This window comes from Saimiri boliviensis, chromosome 12 (assembly GCF_048565385.1).
Source record: "Saimiri boliviensis isolate mSaiBol1 chromosome 12, mSaiBol1.pri, whole genome shotgun sequence".
Lineage (NCBI taxonomy): Eukaryota > Metazoa > Chordata > Mammalia > Primates > Cebidae > Saimiri > Saimiri boliviensis.
Genome location: NC_133460.1, coordinates 28,801,818 through 28,819,315, shown reverse-complemented (window position 1 = coordinate 28,819,315; position 17,498 = coordinate 28,801,818). Strand labels below are relative to the sequence as shown.

The following is a 17,498-nucleotide window of genomic DNA, read 5'->3' as shown; positions in this document are numbered from 1 at the left end:
CTGTGTTTACATCTGTATGTAAACCTAGGACGCTGAACGACACATATTGCATTTCTTTAAAATAAACCAATCGCCAGGTCTGGTGGCTCATGCCTGTAATCCCAGCACTTTGGAAGGCCAAGGCGGGTGGACCACCTGAGGTCAGGAGTTCAAGATCTGCCTGGCCAACATGATGAAACCACGTCTCTAGTAAAAACAAAAAAAAAATTAGCTGGGCATGTTGACGCATGTCTGTAATCCCAGCCACTCCGGAGGCTGAGGCAGGAGAATTGCTTGAACCCAGTTAAGTTGCTTGTGCTAACTTAACTACCTGGTCAGAGTGATTTTGGTACATTTTATTAATGATTTAAAAAATTATTTGGTTTGCCCAGACTTGATTGGTTTGTTTTATTTTTTTCAAGTAATCCTCACAACTTAGCCTCCCAAGTAACTGGGACTACAGGTGCCTGCCACATCACACCTGGCTAATTTGTGTGTTTTATTTTATTTATTTTATTATACTTTAAGTGCTGGGTACATGTGCAGATCTTGCAGGATTGTTGCATAGGTATATACATACCATGGTGGTTTGCCTTGATCTCCCTGTCACCTTCATTAGATATTTCTCCTAAGATTATCCTTCCCCGATGTTTTATTTTATTTTATTTTATTTTATTTTTTGAGACAGAGTCTCACTCTGTCACTGAGGCTGCAGTGCAGAGGCACAATCTCGGCTCACTGCAACCTCTGCCTCCGGGGTTCCAGCAATTCTTATGCCTCAGCCTCCTGAGTAGCTAACATTACAGGCACGCACCACCATGCCTGGCTAGTTTTTTGTATTTTTAGTAGAGATGGGTTTTCACCATGTTGCCCAGGCTGGTCTTGAACTCCTGAGCTCAGGCAATCTGCCCACCTTGACCTCCCAAAGTGTTATAAAATAAGGTCTTACATTTGGGATATTCCAACACTTGAGATATTCTGTTCCTACACTTATTTCAACATACAGAAAATACAACTATTTAAAGATTTAAACTTTGAGCCCCTAGAACAGGCGTCCCCAAACTACGGCCCCCTGAGGCCATTTATCCGGCCCCCTGCTGCACTTCAGGAAGGGGCACCTTTTTCATTGGTGGTCAGTGAGAGGAGCACAGTATGTGGCAGCCCTCCAACGGTCTGAGGGACAGTGAACTGGCCCCTTGTGTAAAAAGTTTGGGGATGCCTGCCCTAGAAGTATAGAAGTGTCAGACCAGGTGTCTGATTAAATGTTTATACAGCAAATTATTTTTGGAAAACAGGATGCCATAATAAAGGCCATGGGGGACCCACTGCCCTTAAAATCACATGCTGTAATGCCTCAGTCCCCTGTTTACTGCGTAATAAAGCAAACAAAGTCTCTTTTTTGTTTGTTTTTAAGAGATGAGCTCTCACTAGGTTTCCCAGAACCGATCTGAACTCCTGGGCTCAAGAAATCCTCCCACCTTCGTCTCCAGAGCAGCTGGGACTTACAAGTGGACACCCCCCTGCCAGCAACAAACTACTTTTTTTTTTTGATTCAGGGTCTCTGTCTCCCAGGCTGGAGTACAGTGGCAAGATCTTGGATCACTGCAACCTCTGACTCCCAGGTTCAAGTGATACTCCTGCTTCTGCCTCTTGAGTAGCTGGGACTGCAGGCACGTGTCACCATGTTGGCCAGGCTCATCTCAAACTCTTGACCTGAGGTGATCCGCCCACTTTGGCCTCCCAAAGTGCTGGGATTACAGGCATGAGCCAAGACGCCTGGCCCAGAAGATGCAGTATTAAATTAATTCTGTATCACCTAATCCATTTTTAGAAAATAATTTCTTTAACAAAAATATTGCAAGGCCATGTCAAAATACTACTAATGATAATAATTAGCAATGATGGTTACTTTCTTCTAATTTTGGAAAATATAAACCTAATTACTTTTGTTATGTTTGCTTTATTATTAAGCAAAAACATCAGAAGCAAGGAAAAGGAAGAATTTATTCCTTATCACAATGAGGTTATGTTCCAGAGCGAACAATGAACAAAAATGTTTCTAAAAAAATTAAAGCTGCATTTCCAAACCATTTTTTTCCATGCATTAGTATCAAATAATACTAACAGATTCTTCTCAGTGCTTTCTGATTATTGGGAAAATCATGCTTACAAAATTCAGTATCAGTATGCTACATTAGGCAAGATAACAAAATAAAATTTTAATAGTATAAAATGACAAATTAAGAAAAAACATTTTCATGAGAAAATAAGTATTAAGCAAACAACTTCTGACCATAAGCACTACAAATTTAGCAAATAAAATGAACTCAATCTATAATTAGGATATATTTATAGAATATCCAGTGAAGACATTTTTTGATAGCCAAACAGACTAGTAGTTTTCTCAATCTCAGAAAGTTAGAAATACCTGATGGTGCTGGGAATCATCCAAGGTTTTAAAGACCATTGCTACCATCCCGTGTGCTCTCAGGTGCATTCGAAAACTGGGCATGGCACATTTAGTAGCCAAGCTAATAACACTAGAAGAAAATAAGAGTAGATTAGGGGAACTGGAAACAGCTAGTACATTAACTTTTAGTTTGTGTAATACCATAACCAGCAAATAGGAAGGGGGGAAAAGGGTCAAAGCATTACCCATACATCATCACAATATAAAAACCAGAGGCAAAACACATTATTAAAAATATACTGGTGCCTAGAATGTGATTAGGTATACTGTATTTTTAAAAAATAACATAATTGTCTTTAGTGCATTCTTTACATTACTACTATCATTAAAAGCTTAAACTCTGACATACCTTTCATAATACTTCTAATAAAAATTAGAATTAATTACATTTGATTGAATATACTCCACATGACTCAAAAATTCAATCAAAATTATAGTATTCAATCAATTCATTAGGGAATACAAAAGATTATCTTTTTATTTTGAGCATTTGGGTATAAACGTAAGCACTCAGACCACAACATGCTTAAATAAATCTAACTTATTACTTGAACATTAAAGGTAAAAATAACTTAAAAGATTCTTTTTAAAAAATTATTTATTTTCTTTCTGGTATTTTTTCTTCCTTTTTCTGGAGACAGAGCCTCACCTCACTCTATCATCCAGGTCAAGCCATCCTGCCACCTCAGCTTCCCAAGGAGCTGAAACAACAGGCACATGCCACCATGACTCACTTTTTATTTTTTATAGACACAGGGTCACATTATGTTGCCCAAGGTGGTCTTGAACTCTTGGACACATGCAATCATCCCAACTTGGCCTCCCAAAGTGCTGGGATTATAGGTATGAGCCACCATACAGGGCAAAAAGATGTTGTTCTTGTTTTTTAACCACTTAAAAACTGAAGCCTATGCTATGCTAAAAAGGCTATGATCACCCAGCTTTCCCTCTATCATGTAGAACCAAATTCTTTATAAAGAAATGGATAGCTCTGGCTGGACGAGGTGACTCACACCTGTAATCCCAGTACTTTGGGAGGCTGAGCAGGTGGATCACAAGGTCAGGAGTTCAAGACCAGCCTGACCAACATAGTGAAACCTCATCTCTACTAAAACTACAAAAAAAGTAGCTGGGCGTAGTGGCTCATGCCTATAATCCCAGCTAATCAGCTACTCGGGATGCTGGGGCAAGAGAATCACCTGAACCCAGGAGGTGGATGTTGCTGCAAGTGGAGATGGTACCACTGCACTCCAGCCGGGGTGACAGTGTGAGAAACGAGAAGAGAGAGGACAGGAGAGATAAGGAAAGAAAAAGAAGGTGGTTGGGGGGGGAAGGAAGGAAGGGAGGGAGGGAGGGAGGGCGGGCGGGCAGGCAAGCAGGCATTTGAACGTATCACTGGCTATATATACTATACACACCATAATAAAATAAAAAATGTCTGGCTTTTTGGACAATACATAGTTGAAAAAATTTAATACAGCATGTACACAACTGTAAAATATAAAAATCTTACCTAAGGCAACGCGTGTTTAGAGGCTGAGTGCTCTTTAAGCCACTTAACAAGTACTCAATGTCATCAGTGAACTCTTGATTTTCACCAAATTCTACGACATCATTGAAGTGCTTCACGTGCTGAACAACAGTATATAACTGCCAAGAAAAAAAAAAAAGTTCACACCTTTTTAACTATGAACTATTTAAATATGTGGGCTCACTGTACTTTATATAAGTGCATAAAATAGTCTGTTAGATGGCAACAAAAATATTTTTAGAACAATGATGATGGTAGGACGAAAGAAGTTTGTGGTTCAAAACTTAGTATCAGTATACTGATATTTGTTGAAGATATTAAAAGGCTAAACGTTACATACAAAAATCTATCAACATGCAGTAAACACTGTATATGGCTGCTTACTTCTTTGTCTTCTCGTCTGCATTTCAGTGCAGTAACTATATCTTGGTAGGGCTGGGTAGGTATTGTCACAGTTTTTATCACTTTGGATGGTGGTGCAGGAGCCTTAAAAACTCCATCATCTTTTTGATTTGGTTCCTTTGAAGACAGCCTCACCTATTAATAAAGGTATTAAATTAGTTGTTCTAAATAAATATACAAAAATAGGAATATCTCATCTATCTGGCAAATTCAGCTTCAAAAAAAGTAAACAAAGCTTTTTTAAAAAGGGGGAATGGGGAGGCCTCTCAAAGGTCTTTAGAAATATTTTGAATTCCATGCACTAACAGGTAAGACATATGTATGTCTACATACAGAAGAATCACTCAAGGATTCTTTCTGGTCTTTTTAAAACTTTTTATTTCACACAATTTGTTGTCTCTAGTACCATGAGAAAGACTACAGAACCACAACTGCATGCAAAAATAGCTTTCATAAGCAGAAAGAGACAGGACAGAAAAACTAGAGTCAAAAGAATTTTAACATCACAAGAGTGTGAAATAGTTCAGGGCAGAAATAAATAGCTGTAACAGGAGCATGATATATTATTACTAATATACAAAAATGATTTCTTTATACTATCAAAAGGAGTCTAATCAGTTTACAAAGACAGGGAACTGTACATTATATATTAGAAAAACTTCTATCCCCAAATTATTTGTTGTTATAAAGAACTAATTTACCTGACAACCCCAGATGACTGAAGCTTTACTGTTAACCTAGAACTCATGTATGATGCTATCAGTTATTCTGGAGAAAATAAGTTGCTAAGAATCTTTTTCCTAATGTTTTGGATTAAAAAGTATTACTGGAATACAGAAAAAAAATTGCCTCTGAAAAGCAAATTAAGCACGGAAAGCCACTTAGAAATACATATAGGATGCAATATACAATATACCTCTTATACAAACATCAAATATGGACAATCTTGCTCTTAAATGCTAAATACTATAAATACCATGAAATGTGGGTCATGAGTAACAAGAGTCTTATTTTTTATGGCTTTTATTTTTAACCTAGCAACACTAGAATTTCTGCTATCTTACCAACAACCCTCAGTTTTCCAATGAATTAAACTGAAATTACCGTTTTAGTAAAGAAAGTCAAAATAAACTGTTAAATAGGGAAGTCAAAGATTTACAAATTGTGAATTAAAAGAGTAACTGCTTAATTTATAACTTATTAAAAAACACAAAATAAGTTAAGTACAGTTCACTTACTGTGACACTCTGAGGTTTTACTACTGGTGGCCCAGGCAGTTCTTCTGAATCTGGATGATTCCAATGTCTTGCATTATATACAGCTTTTGTGGGTGACTAGAGAAATGAGAGAAAGATCAACTGCTTCCATCCTTATAAAAGACTCTCAATAAACTAAAAATCATAAAGAATAATTTATATGCATAAACGTGTATCCTAGGAACAGCAGGACAGATGCTATTTAGGTATAGTCCCACCATAATTTCCATTCCCATGCCATTAGCAAATATAATCACTGTAGGACTAAGTCACAATATCAGCAATTAGTGCTCTGAGTAACTATGACTAACCAAGAAAAGATGGCACTTGAAAGTAAACCTAGGCAGGGCATGGTGAGTCATGTCTGTAATCCAGTACTTTAGGAAGCCAAGGCGAGTGGATCACTTGAGGTCAGGAGTTTGAGACCAGCCTGGCCAACGTGGTGAAACTCCATCTCTACTAAAAATAACAAAAAATTAGCTGAGTGTGGTGGTGCACGCCTGTAATCCCAGCTACCTGAGAGGCTGAGGCAGGAGAATCACCTGAACCTGGGAGGCAGGGGTTGCAGTAAGCTGACCTTGCTCCACTGCACTCCAGCCTGGGAGACAGAGTGGGACTCAGTCTCAAAAAAAAAAAAAAAAAAAAGGTAAGTAAACCTCTTGCTAGGCTTGTACTGACTAAGTAATCGACACATTTAATTCAACACGGGTTGGGCATGATGGCTCATGCCTGTAATCCCAGCACTTTGGGAGAGTGAAGCAGAAAGATCGCTTGAGTCCAGGAGTTTGAGACCAACCTGGGTGACAAAGCAAGATCCTATCTCAAAAAATTTAAAAAAAGAAAAAGTAATTATGATAATAGTTCAACATGTTCTTTGGCAAAACTTTATTCTTCATACTACTGATTCATGCCTCACAATCTTCCAACAATGGGAATCCAGTAGTTTATGACAGATAATGCAGTCATTTAAAGCAAACCACTGCAGCCAGATGTATGCTACCATTCAAAAGTTCTCAATTCTCTTTAGAATACATATACCACATATTCCAAGACACAGTGGGATCCAAAAAAAGTATCATGTAATAACATACACGATTTCTGCAGCAAAATGTCACACTAAGCAGGATAAAGATGTAAAGTCTCTCACATCAATTCAGGTTATTGTGCTGCCTTATCAATTTACTTAAACTCATAGGGGGGGATTTTCAGTTTTAACACTGAATTTCAGAATTGAGAACAGATGACAGTAAACCTACAAAATCAAATCAAGAAAAAGAACAAAACTCTCACTTTCAATAAAAAATGCAGAATTACAAAGATTGACAAGACAGAAAGTTAACACCTCATTCTATCTTCTACAAAAGTGATGTTAAATTCTGTTTTGAAGTTCAAATAAATGGTGTGGTCATAAACCATTTCTTTTTTTCATAAACAGGGATTTTCTTTCATAAATGAAGAAATTTTATTTATGAAACTAATCTTATTTTCAGTACGACACAAAAATAAGTGGAAAAACAATATTTCAAGACTGTCCATAAATCTACATTTAAAAAAAAAAAAAGCTATCTTCCCCTTACTAGCTGCAGTGAAGCAACAAAATTAGCATTAAGCATTAGTGTGACCTAATGGGTAGCTTTTTATATATTATCTTTAGTAAGGCAGAAAAACCTCATTTGTATCGTGTATACAAACCCATCACTCTTAAATTCCAGGTTTGCATAATATGATGATGCAGTAACAATCTGAAACAATTTATGCACTCATGCAATGACTCAAACTGGTTTCCTGAGGTACAAAACATAAAGTGGATACAATTTTATGTGATTAAAACCTACCTCTCTATTCCTTCCACTCTTTTCAAAGACCAGCTATATAACATGTGTGTCTGCTAGTTATGAATCCATGATTTGAACTACCTTTAGTACCGCATGCATATTCAGAGCCCGGGCTTTGGTAACAGCCTTTAGGTAAGAACAAGTGCCTTAAAGCTCAAGCATTTTACTTCTTTTTAGAAAGCACTGACTAGGCTAGACGCAGTGGCTCACACCAGTAACTGCAGCATGCCTGTAGTCCTAGGCAGGAAGATCACTTGAAGCCTGTTGTTCAACAGCAGCCTGGGCAACAAAACAAGACCCTGTCTCTAACAAAAAATAAAATAAATAAAATTTAAAAAACAAAAAGAAATTAAAAAAAAAAAAAAAAAAAAAAGCATTAATGGCTGGGTGGCTCACGCCTGTAATCCCAACACTTTGGGAGGCCAAGGCGGGCGGATCACCTGAGGTCAGGAGTTCAAGACCAGCCTGGCCAACATGGTGAAACCCCATCTCTAACAAAACAAACAAACAAACAAAAAACACAAAAGCACTGACACAGGTAATAATCTAGTTACCTAGTTCCATAGCTAACAAAGTATTAGGGTGGCTCAACGTTCTTAATTAAAACACTGTAAGGAATACTTGAAAGAGTATGTGCTTTGTAAGTATTAAATACTATTGATAATTGTTATGTGATGATGTGCTGCTCAGTTTAAATCTAATACATTTGTAAGATAACAGAGATATATAGCCTAACTACCTAATAAAGAATATGATAAACAAATAGAATAACTGATGTGTCTAGGATAATAGGATAACTCATCTCAAAACTCCTTGAAGCATAATGGTATATGACTGAATAGTTTATATTAAAAGGTCATATTAAAGGAACATTTGGTTATGCTGTTGAACAAGGCAATTTAGTAACACTATTAGATTTAAAGCTTTTGCTGATGCTTTACCATTTTAATACTAATAAGCAATATAAAGGGAAGAAGTCCAATAAGAACTTTTTCTTGACTTTTATTTCAATTACAAGACTAATACAGGATTTATTAAGGGAGAAGGGATACTGGAGACACATCCTTCTAACTAAAAATTAAAATAAGTAATATCTGTATATGGCTAACATACACATATGGCAGAGTGTGAAAGAAACAGGGAAAGAGAAAAAGGAACACTGACTGAGCTTTTTACATCATTCCAAAACAGTACAATAATTCCACATGCTCATAAGTGAACTGTGTATGTGAAGCACACAACAGTGGTATGTCACATACTAACTTCACTCAATGAAAGTGATTGTGTGTGTGTACATGTAAAAATAGCATACAGCAATCAACTTTCCATGGAAAATCAAAAATCACCCTTAGCATTTAGCGACCTAGCTAAATGTTAACAGCATCATTCTGATTGCATCACCAGGCTTGTCTTTAATCTTGTTAATTTTATTCTGGTTTGAAAAGCAGATACAGGGCCAGGCAGAGTGGCTCATGACTATAATCCCAGCATTTTGGGAGGCTGAGGCAGGTGGATCACTTGAGGTCAGGAGTCAGAGACTAGCCTGACCAACATGGTTAAACCATCTCTACTAAATACATAAACTTGGCCAGGCATGGTAGCAGATGCCTGTAATGCCAGCAACAGGCTGAGGCAGGAGAACTGCTTGAACCCAGAAGGCGGAGGTTGCAGTAAGCCAAGATTGTGCCATTGCACTTCAGCCCGTGTGACAAAAAAGTGGCTCACGATTGTAATCCTAGCATTCTTGGAGGCCAAGGCAGGCGGATCACATGAGGTCAGGAGTTCAAAAGCAGCCTGGCCAACATTGTGAAACCCCATCTCTAATAAAAATATTTTTAAAGTTAGTGGGGTGTGGTGGTAGGCATCTGTAATCCCAGCTACTCAGGAGGCTGAGGCAGGAGAATTGTTTGAACTAGGGAGGCAGAGGTTGCAGTGAACAGAGATCGCGTCATTGCACTCCAGCCTGGGCAATAAGTGTGAAATTCCATCTCGAAAAAAGAAAGAAAGAAAAAAAGAAAGAAAAGAAAGAGAGAGAGAGAAAGAAAAGAAAGAGAGAGAAGAAAGAAAAAGAAAGAAGAGAAGAGAAGAAAAGCAGATACACAAATAAACCAGATTTCTAAACTTTTTTTCTGTGTTAAAAAAAAAGTTGTGGCTAGGCGTGGTGGCTCTCACCCATAATCTCAGCACTTTGGGAGGCCAAAGCAGACAGATGGCTTGAGCCCGGAGTTTGAAACAGCCTGTGTAACATGGTGAAACTCGGTCTTTACAAAAAATAGAAAAATTAGCTGGGAATGGTGGCACGTGCCTGTGGTCCCAGCTACTCTAGAGGCTGAGGTGGGAGGATCACCTCCTGAGTCCAGGAGGTAGAGGCTGCAGTGAGCGAAGATCGTACCACAGCATTCCAGCTTGGGTGACAGAGCAAGATCCTGTCTCCACAAAAAAGGGTGGATTATGTTTGCTATACAAATTAGTAAGAAAAATACTTATAACAAAATAAGCAAAAAGTTCGTAAAAATAACATTCTAAATATTCAGAACCATTTTAGCATACTTCAATAGTAGTAATCTTAAATATATTATTCTTTTGTATTCAGTGCTCTGGTGCATGATAAGCAAGAAAAACCTCACAAGTGACATTCCATTAAAGCTAAGGAAAAAAATATTCCAGTGATAAACTAAAGGGGCATTTCTCCATGAGAGATAATATATCTTCTATAAAAACAATGGATAAAAATTGGTTTTTATACCACCACCAAGGTTGTGGTTAAAAGATTGGATCACTGAATCACAACTATAAACCAGAGGAAAAGGCTAGGCATGGTGGCTCATGTCTGCAATCCCAGCACTCTGAGAGGCCTCAAGATCCCTTGAGGTCAGGAGGACCAGACTGTCCACCATGGTAAAACCCTGTCTCTACTAAAAATACAAAAAAATTAGCCAGGCCTGGTGGCACACGTCTGTAATCGCAGCTACCCCCGGGAAGGTTGAGGAGGAAGAACTGTTTGAGCCTGGGAGATGGAGGTGGCAGTGAGTCGAGACTGCACCACTGTACTCAGCCTGGGTAACAGAGTGATACTCCATCTCAGAAAAAAAAAAAAAAAAAACAAAAAACAAAAAACAAAAAACAAAAAACAAAAAACAAACAAACAAAAAAAAAAAACACCAGAGGAAAGGAAGCATTCCTTCCTGAAAAGCTAAGAGGAAATGACAACATGATGTTATCCCCCACTGGGCTGCTCATAAAAGGTGGGAAAAAGGAATTTTTTAAGCCATAAATACTTCATAAACAATAAGAGCAAATTTATTTATACATTTTAAAAACTATGTGCTATATGAAGACAAAAATAATAAGCTGATTAGAATTCATCCAGCCTTACTCCCCGAAGGTTAACACCAGCAATTTAATAAGCATGAAGTACAACTAAATGAACTCTGAAGAAGTACTGCACGAGTAACTGTGTGTGGATGTGTGCACAGTACTTTAGTGGAAATTCAACAGGGAGAGAAGAAAACAAAACAATCTTGATTTGGATTTTTAAAAATTTCATTGAAGAGGCCAGGCGTAGTGGCTCACACCTGTTATCCCAGCACTTTGAGAGGCTGAGGCAGGCGGATCACTAGGTCAAGAGTTCAAGACCAGCCTGGATAACGTGGTGAAACCCTGTCTCTCCTAAAAATACAAAACGTAGCTGGGCATGCTGGCATGTGCCTTCAATCTCAGCCACTCAGGAGGCTGAGGCAGGAGAATTGCTTGAACTGGGACTAGGGAGGCGGAGGCTGCAGTGAGCAGAGATTGCGGCGCTGCACTCCAGCCTGGGCTACAGAGCAAAACTCCATCTCAAAAAGAAAAAAATTCTTTAACAGACTTTTATAAAAGACAATGTAAATCAGATGCAGGAGAGAAAAGTCTTACAAAGAATCTTTTAGCCCTTTACAACTTCCTTTTAAGCATAATAATACAATCTCAAATTGTCTTAAACTATAAAAAATGTAACACATGTTAAATATTCAGAGTATTTAATTATTTGAGGGAAGACTAGAGAAATTCCTAAATTAAAGCCAACAGCATTTGTGCTATCAATAACTAGAAATTGTAATATGCAATATGCAACACTGTGTGGAGAATCTAATCCACAGCTAACAGGAAGAAATAAAGCTGCAAAGTCCTTCTTCTCTGCCTGAATCAATTACCTACTACAGGTAGTAACAGCTTTTAAAAAGACAGCTGCCATTTATTATTATTATTATTATTTTTTTTTTTTTTTGAGATGGAGTTTCGCTCGTTACCCAGGCTGGAGTGCAATGGCGCGATCTGGGCTCACCACAATCTCCGCCTCCTGGGTTCAGGCAATTCTCCTGCCTCAGCCTCCCGAGTAGCCAGGACTACAGACATGTGCCACCATGCCCAGCTAACTTTTATATTTTTAGTAGAGACGGGGTTTCACCACGTTGACCAGAATGGTCTCCATCTCTTGACCTCGTGATCCACCCGCCTCAGCCTCCCGAAGTACTGGGATTACAGGTGTGAGCCACCGTGCCTGGCTGACAGCTGCCATTTTTATGAAGAAATTGTCAGTTCCTTTCTTCATGAAGAACAATGCACACCACTACCCTGAGTATAACTTCAAAAGTTTAACTGGTAGCCCCAGTTTTATAAAATAAAAGATTAAAAAACCCAGAAGCTATAAGCATCTTGAGACAACACCTGTGATTAGGGAATATCCATTCTACCCTCCCTTTAAGAACATTTAGCTGGACACATGCTCACATAGATTTCTCAACATCTTAATGCTTGTATGGGCATATGACTAAGCTCTAGTCAATGACATGTGAAGAGAAGTGAGGTACACCTTCTGGGTCCTGGCTTCTAGGGAAGGTTCATTGCCTCCCCTTCCAGTTCTTAGTCAAGAGCCTAGAAATGGCAGAACACTACCACACAAGGGATGCCTGAGTCCCCTACACTGCAGCAATTTGAAAACTGTCCAGAGATAAACAACCAAAGTCTGGTAAGCCAGAGAAAAATAAGCTATCTATTAAAAACTAATTTGGGATTTCTTTTACAACATCTGAACCAAATCCTAAGACACCACCTTTGAACAACAGTAAAATTGAGATTACAAACAAATAACAATAGGACATGCTGAAAGTATAAAATTCTGGCAATACTGGATGTGCATAAACTATGCACATATAACAACAAAAAGAAACAATTTAGAAGATATAATCAGTCAAGGTGTAAGAGAATGGAGGAAGATAGAAACTAAAGGAGAAAAGAAAATCTAAAACCAACTTTTTAGAATTATAAAAATATATACTAAGAAAGATCTATATGAACTGATAGAGTGATTTCCAAGAAATATTATTCAATTTTAAAGGAGAAATGGTGCAAAAGAACACAATAGATGCTTTTTATGTAAGAAAAAAAAATTTTTATTAAATTTTGGTTTTTTTTTGAGACACAGTCTCGCTTTGTCGCCCAGGCTAGAGTTGACACCAGCAGGGGTGTCAACTCAGCTCACTGAAACCTCTGCTTCCCAGGTTCAAGTGATTCTCCTGCCTCAGCCTCTCAAGTAGCTAGGACTACAGGCGTGTGCCACCACGTGCGGCTAATTTTTTCTACTTTCAGTAAAGAGATGGGGTTTCGCCATGTTAGCCAGAATGGTCTCGGATCTCCTGACTTCGTGATTCACCCACCTCGGGCTCCCAAAGTGCTGGGATTACAAGCGTGAGCCACTGTGCCCAGCCCTTTTTTTGTTTTTTGTCAGAGTTTCACTCTTGTTGCTCAGGCTGGAGTGCAATAGTGTAATTTTGGCTCACCGCAACCTCTACCTCCCGGGTTCACGCGATTCTCCTGTCTCAGTCTCCTGAGTAAGCTGGGATTATAGGTATGTGCCACATACCCAGCTAATTTCGCAGTTTAGTAGAGACAGGATTTCTCCATGTTGGTCGGGCTGGTCTCGAACTCCCAACCTCAGGTGATCTGCCCAATTTAGCCTCCCAAAGTGCTGGGATTATAGGCTGAGCCACTGACCCTAGCCGAAAAATTTTAAAGTCTGCTTATTTTTATATAAAATAGAAAAACAGAAAAAAAAAGCAGAAAGCAATAAAACTGGTTCCCTACAAGGGTGGGTGACAGACTGGAACAGCTCTCAGATGAAGACCTCATTAAACTTACCTTCTTATTTAGTTTTGTCTTTTATAATGTTGTATATATTAAAAAAAAAAAAAAAAAAAGTAAGAATGGAAAGGGAAAACACCACCTTTAAGTAAAGCGCACCAGGACAAAGAAACCTACTCATATTTCACATGGACAGCAAATACTGTGAAGAGAAGACAGACAAACCACCCATCTCACTGACCAACCGAGGGGCAGGCAGGCAGAAATAATCCCAAGTAATTTATGAACACATTATTTGACTTTATACCCTCAATCGTGGCAGGGTGGAGTAGGGCAGGCGCAGAACTGCCAAACAATTCCTAAAAATTTTTGTAGTTACTTATTGCAGTGGAATGGGCAAAGCAATTCTGTACCTATTTAGATATATTATTAAAGGCTGAGTAAACGTGTTGCTGTTGTTCACTGTGAAAAAGACAGAAGGCAAGAAAGAAAACTGGGCTCTCACTGTGAAAAAGACAGAAGGAAAGAAATCCTGTGAAGATGCAATGATACTGTAGATATCAGTGTGAATTCAGGATTTCTAGATCATTTATGTGTATAGGCATGAATCCACATATATATGTTAAGGTATATTTATATGTGAATGTATGTGAACATACATGCATATATGTAATATACATATACATGCATATTTCCTATGTCTGTTTGCTAAAAGGGCCAAGAAACAAAGAGTATATCTAGGGCCCATTATCATAGTCTCCAATGCCATTCTCCACTAAAGAGAATGATTACTCCTCAGAGAATGGGCCTGATCCCAAGGCTACAGCTGAGCAGGTAACAAGATAAATCTGTGTTACACCAGGAAGAAAGATGTTTTCATAGAACGATGGGGACATGGCAGAGGAATAAAACAGCCAGCATGATGAGGCTCTACTAGCCAAATGAGGACCAATTTAGGCCCAAAAGAATTAAGTACAGTAAGCTGGGCATGGGGGCTCACGCCTGTAAATCCCAGCAATTTGGGAGGCAGGCAGATCATCTGAGGTCAGGAGTTTGAGACCAGCCTGACCAACATGGAGAAACCCTGTCTTTACTAAAAGTACAAAATTAGCCGGGTGTGATGGCACATGCGTGTAATACCAGCTACTTGGGAGGCTGAGGCAGGAGAATTGCTTGAACCCAGGAGGCAGAGGTTGCGGTGAACCAAGATCGCACCATTGCACTCCAGCCTGGGCAACAAGAGTAAACCTTGGTCTCAAATAAAAGAATTTAGTACAGTAATAGATTATAAACCATTGGGTGAAAAGTAGGTATTCACTAAGGAAGTCAAATTCATAGGAATGAAGAGTAGAAAGGTGTCTGCCAGGGCTGGCAGGCGGGGAAATGGGATTTTGGTCAAAGGGTAGAAACTTCCCATTGTAAAATGATTAGGTTCTGAAGATCTGACTTATAGCATGGCAACTACAGTTAATAATAATGTACTTCATAGAGTCATGCACCTCATAACAAGGTTTTGGTCAATTACAAACTTCATACACAACGGTGGTCCCAGAAAATTTTAAGGGAGCTGAAAAATTCCTGTTGCTTAGTGACATCTTAGCACAATGCATTAGGCAAGTGTTTGTGGTGGTGCTTTCATAAACAAAACTACTGAGCTGCCAGCCTTATAAGAGTATAGCACATAGAATCAAGTACAGTTTGTAACACTTGACAATGACTAGTAACAATAACATAGTTACTGGTTTATATATTTACGACACTGTATTTTTAACCATTTTAGAGTATACTCCTTCTACATGTAAAAGGAAAAAAAAGTTCATTGTAAAACAGCTTTAGACAGGTCCTTCAGGAATTATTCCAGAAGAAGGCTGACATCATAGGAGATGACAGCTCCATTCATGTTATAGCCCTTGAAGACCTTGCAGTCGGGCAAAATATGGAGGTGGAAGACAGTGAGAATGATGACCTTGACCCTGGGAAGGCCTAGGCTAGTGTGGTCTTACTTTTTAACCAAAAAAAAATGAATTTTTTTTTTTTTTTGAGACAGTATTGCTCTGTTGTCCAGGTTGAAATACAGTGGCGTGATCTCAGCTCCTGCCACTATGCGCAGCTTATTTTTTTATTTTTAGCAGAGATGGAATTTCACCATGTTGGCCAGACTGGTTTCCACCTCCTAACCTCAGGTGATCCACCCACCTTGACCTCCCAAAGTGCTGGGATTACAGGCATGAGAGCCACCATGCCCAGGCAACAAAGAAGTTTTTAAAGTAAAATTGAAAATAATTTTTAAAATAGAAAAAAGCTTACAGTAAATATATAAAGAATGAAAATATTTTTCTACATAGTACAGTGTGTTAAGCTAAATGTTTTAACAATAGCCAAAAAGTTTTAAAGAAATTAAATGTTTATAAAGTTAAAAAGTTACAGTAAACTGGCTGGCCACAGTGGCTCAGGTCTGTAATCCCAACACTTTGGGAGGCCGAGCAGGGAGGATCACTTGAACCCATGAGTTTGAGACCAGCCTGGACAGCATGGTGAAACCCCATCTCTACAAGAAATAACAAATATGAGCAGGGTGTGATGTTGTCCATCTGTAGTCTGAGCTACTAGGGAGGTTAAGGTGGGTGGATCAATTGAGCCCAGGAGGTTGAGGCTGCAGTGAGCAGTGATCACATCACTGTACTCCCATCTGGGTGACAGACTGTCTCAAAACAAAAAGCAAAAAAAGAAAGCAAAACAAAAAAGCCATTACAGTAAGCTGAGGCTAATTATCATTGAATAAAATTATTGTCTTTTAACTTTAGTGCAGCATAAGTGTACAGTGTTTATGAAGTCTACAGTAGCGCCCTAGGCTTTCACACTCACTCCCTGACTCCCCACAGCAACTTGCAATCCTGCAAGCTCCATTCACGGTTAAGTGTCCTATATAAGTATATCATTTTTATATGTATTTTTACTGTACCTTTCCTATGTTTAGATACACAAATACTTACCGTTGGGTTACAACTGCCTACAACATTCAGTACAGCAACATGCCAGGAGCAACAGGCTACCCCATATAGGCTAGGTGAGTGGTAGGCTATCTCATCTAGCTTTGTATAAGTACACTATCTGCAAAACAATGAAATCGCCTAATGATACAGTTCTCAATATATCCTTGTTAAGCAATGTGTGATTGTAGTACAAAATGGAAAAACAAGTGAAATTCCTAAACACCCTAACATACACACAGGCACACATGTGTGCGCATACTTACTTTCTCTCTCTCTGACCATCCCCCGCCCCACCAACTGTCAAATGGATGCCAGTGCCTTCCAGCTCTTGATAACCTATGGCCACATTTTCTCATTTCAAGCCTCATTTCCTGGGAAATAAGTCAGAGTAAAATACTTTGAACTTTCAAACTTTTTTTTTTTTTTTTTTTTGCAGACGGAGTTTCACTCTTGTTACCCAGGCTGGAGTGCAATGGCGCAATCTCGGCTCACCACAACCTCCACCTCCTGGGTTCAAGCAATTCTCCTGCCTCAGCCTCCTGAGTAGCTGGGATTACAGGCACATACCACCATGCTCAGCTAATTTTTTTTATTTTTAGTAGAGACGGGGTTTCACCATGTTGACCAGGATGGTCTCAATCTCTCGACCTCGTGATCCACCCGCCTGGGCCTCCCAAAGTGCTGGGATTACAGGCTTGAGCCACCGTGCCCGGCTGAACTTTCAAACTTTAAAGGCACCTACACTAAAGAAAATAAGATTAGGCTGGGTGTGGTGGCTTACACCTGTAATCCCAGCACTTTGGGAGGAAGGCAGGTGGATCACTAGAGATCAGGAGTTCAATACCAGCCTGGCCAACATGATATAACTCCATTTCTACTAAAAATACAAAAATTAGCCCTAGAACATGGTGGCAC

At 39.0% G+C, this 17,498-nt stretch overlaps 1 protein-coding gene across 4 annotated transcripts in view; it reads right to left on the bottom strand.

Moving 5' to 3' along the window:
* Window positions 1-17,498, bottom strand: part of WAPL (WAPL cohesin release factor) — a 92,916-nt gene that overhangs the window by 33,046 nt on the left and 42,372 nt on the right. For all 4 annotated transcript variants that reach the window (XM_039478189.2, XM_039478191.2, XM_039478190.2 and 1 more), the window contains 4 exons: window positions 5,621-5,716; window positions 4,365-4,517; window positions 3,963-4,099; window positions 2,408-2,519 (listed from right to left, as the gene is read on the bottom strand). In XM_039478189.2, the coding sequence (XP_039334123.2) occupies window positions 2,408-2,519; window positions 3,963-4,099; window positions 4,365-4,517; window positions 5,621-5,716 (498 nt within the window). The remainder of the gene's footprint in view (window positions 1-2,407; window positions 2,520-3,962; window positions 4,100-4,364; window positions 4,518-5,620; window positions 5,717-17,498) is intronic.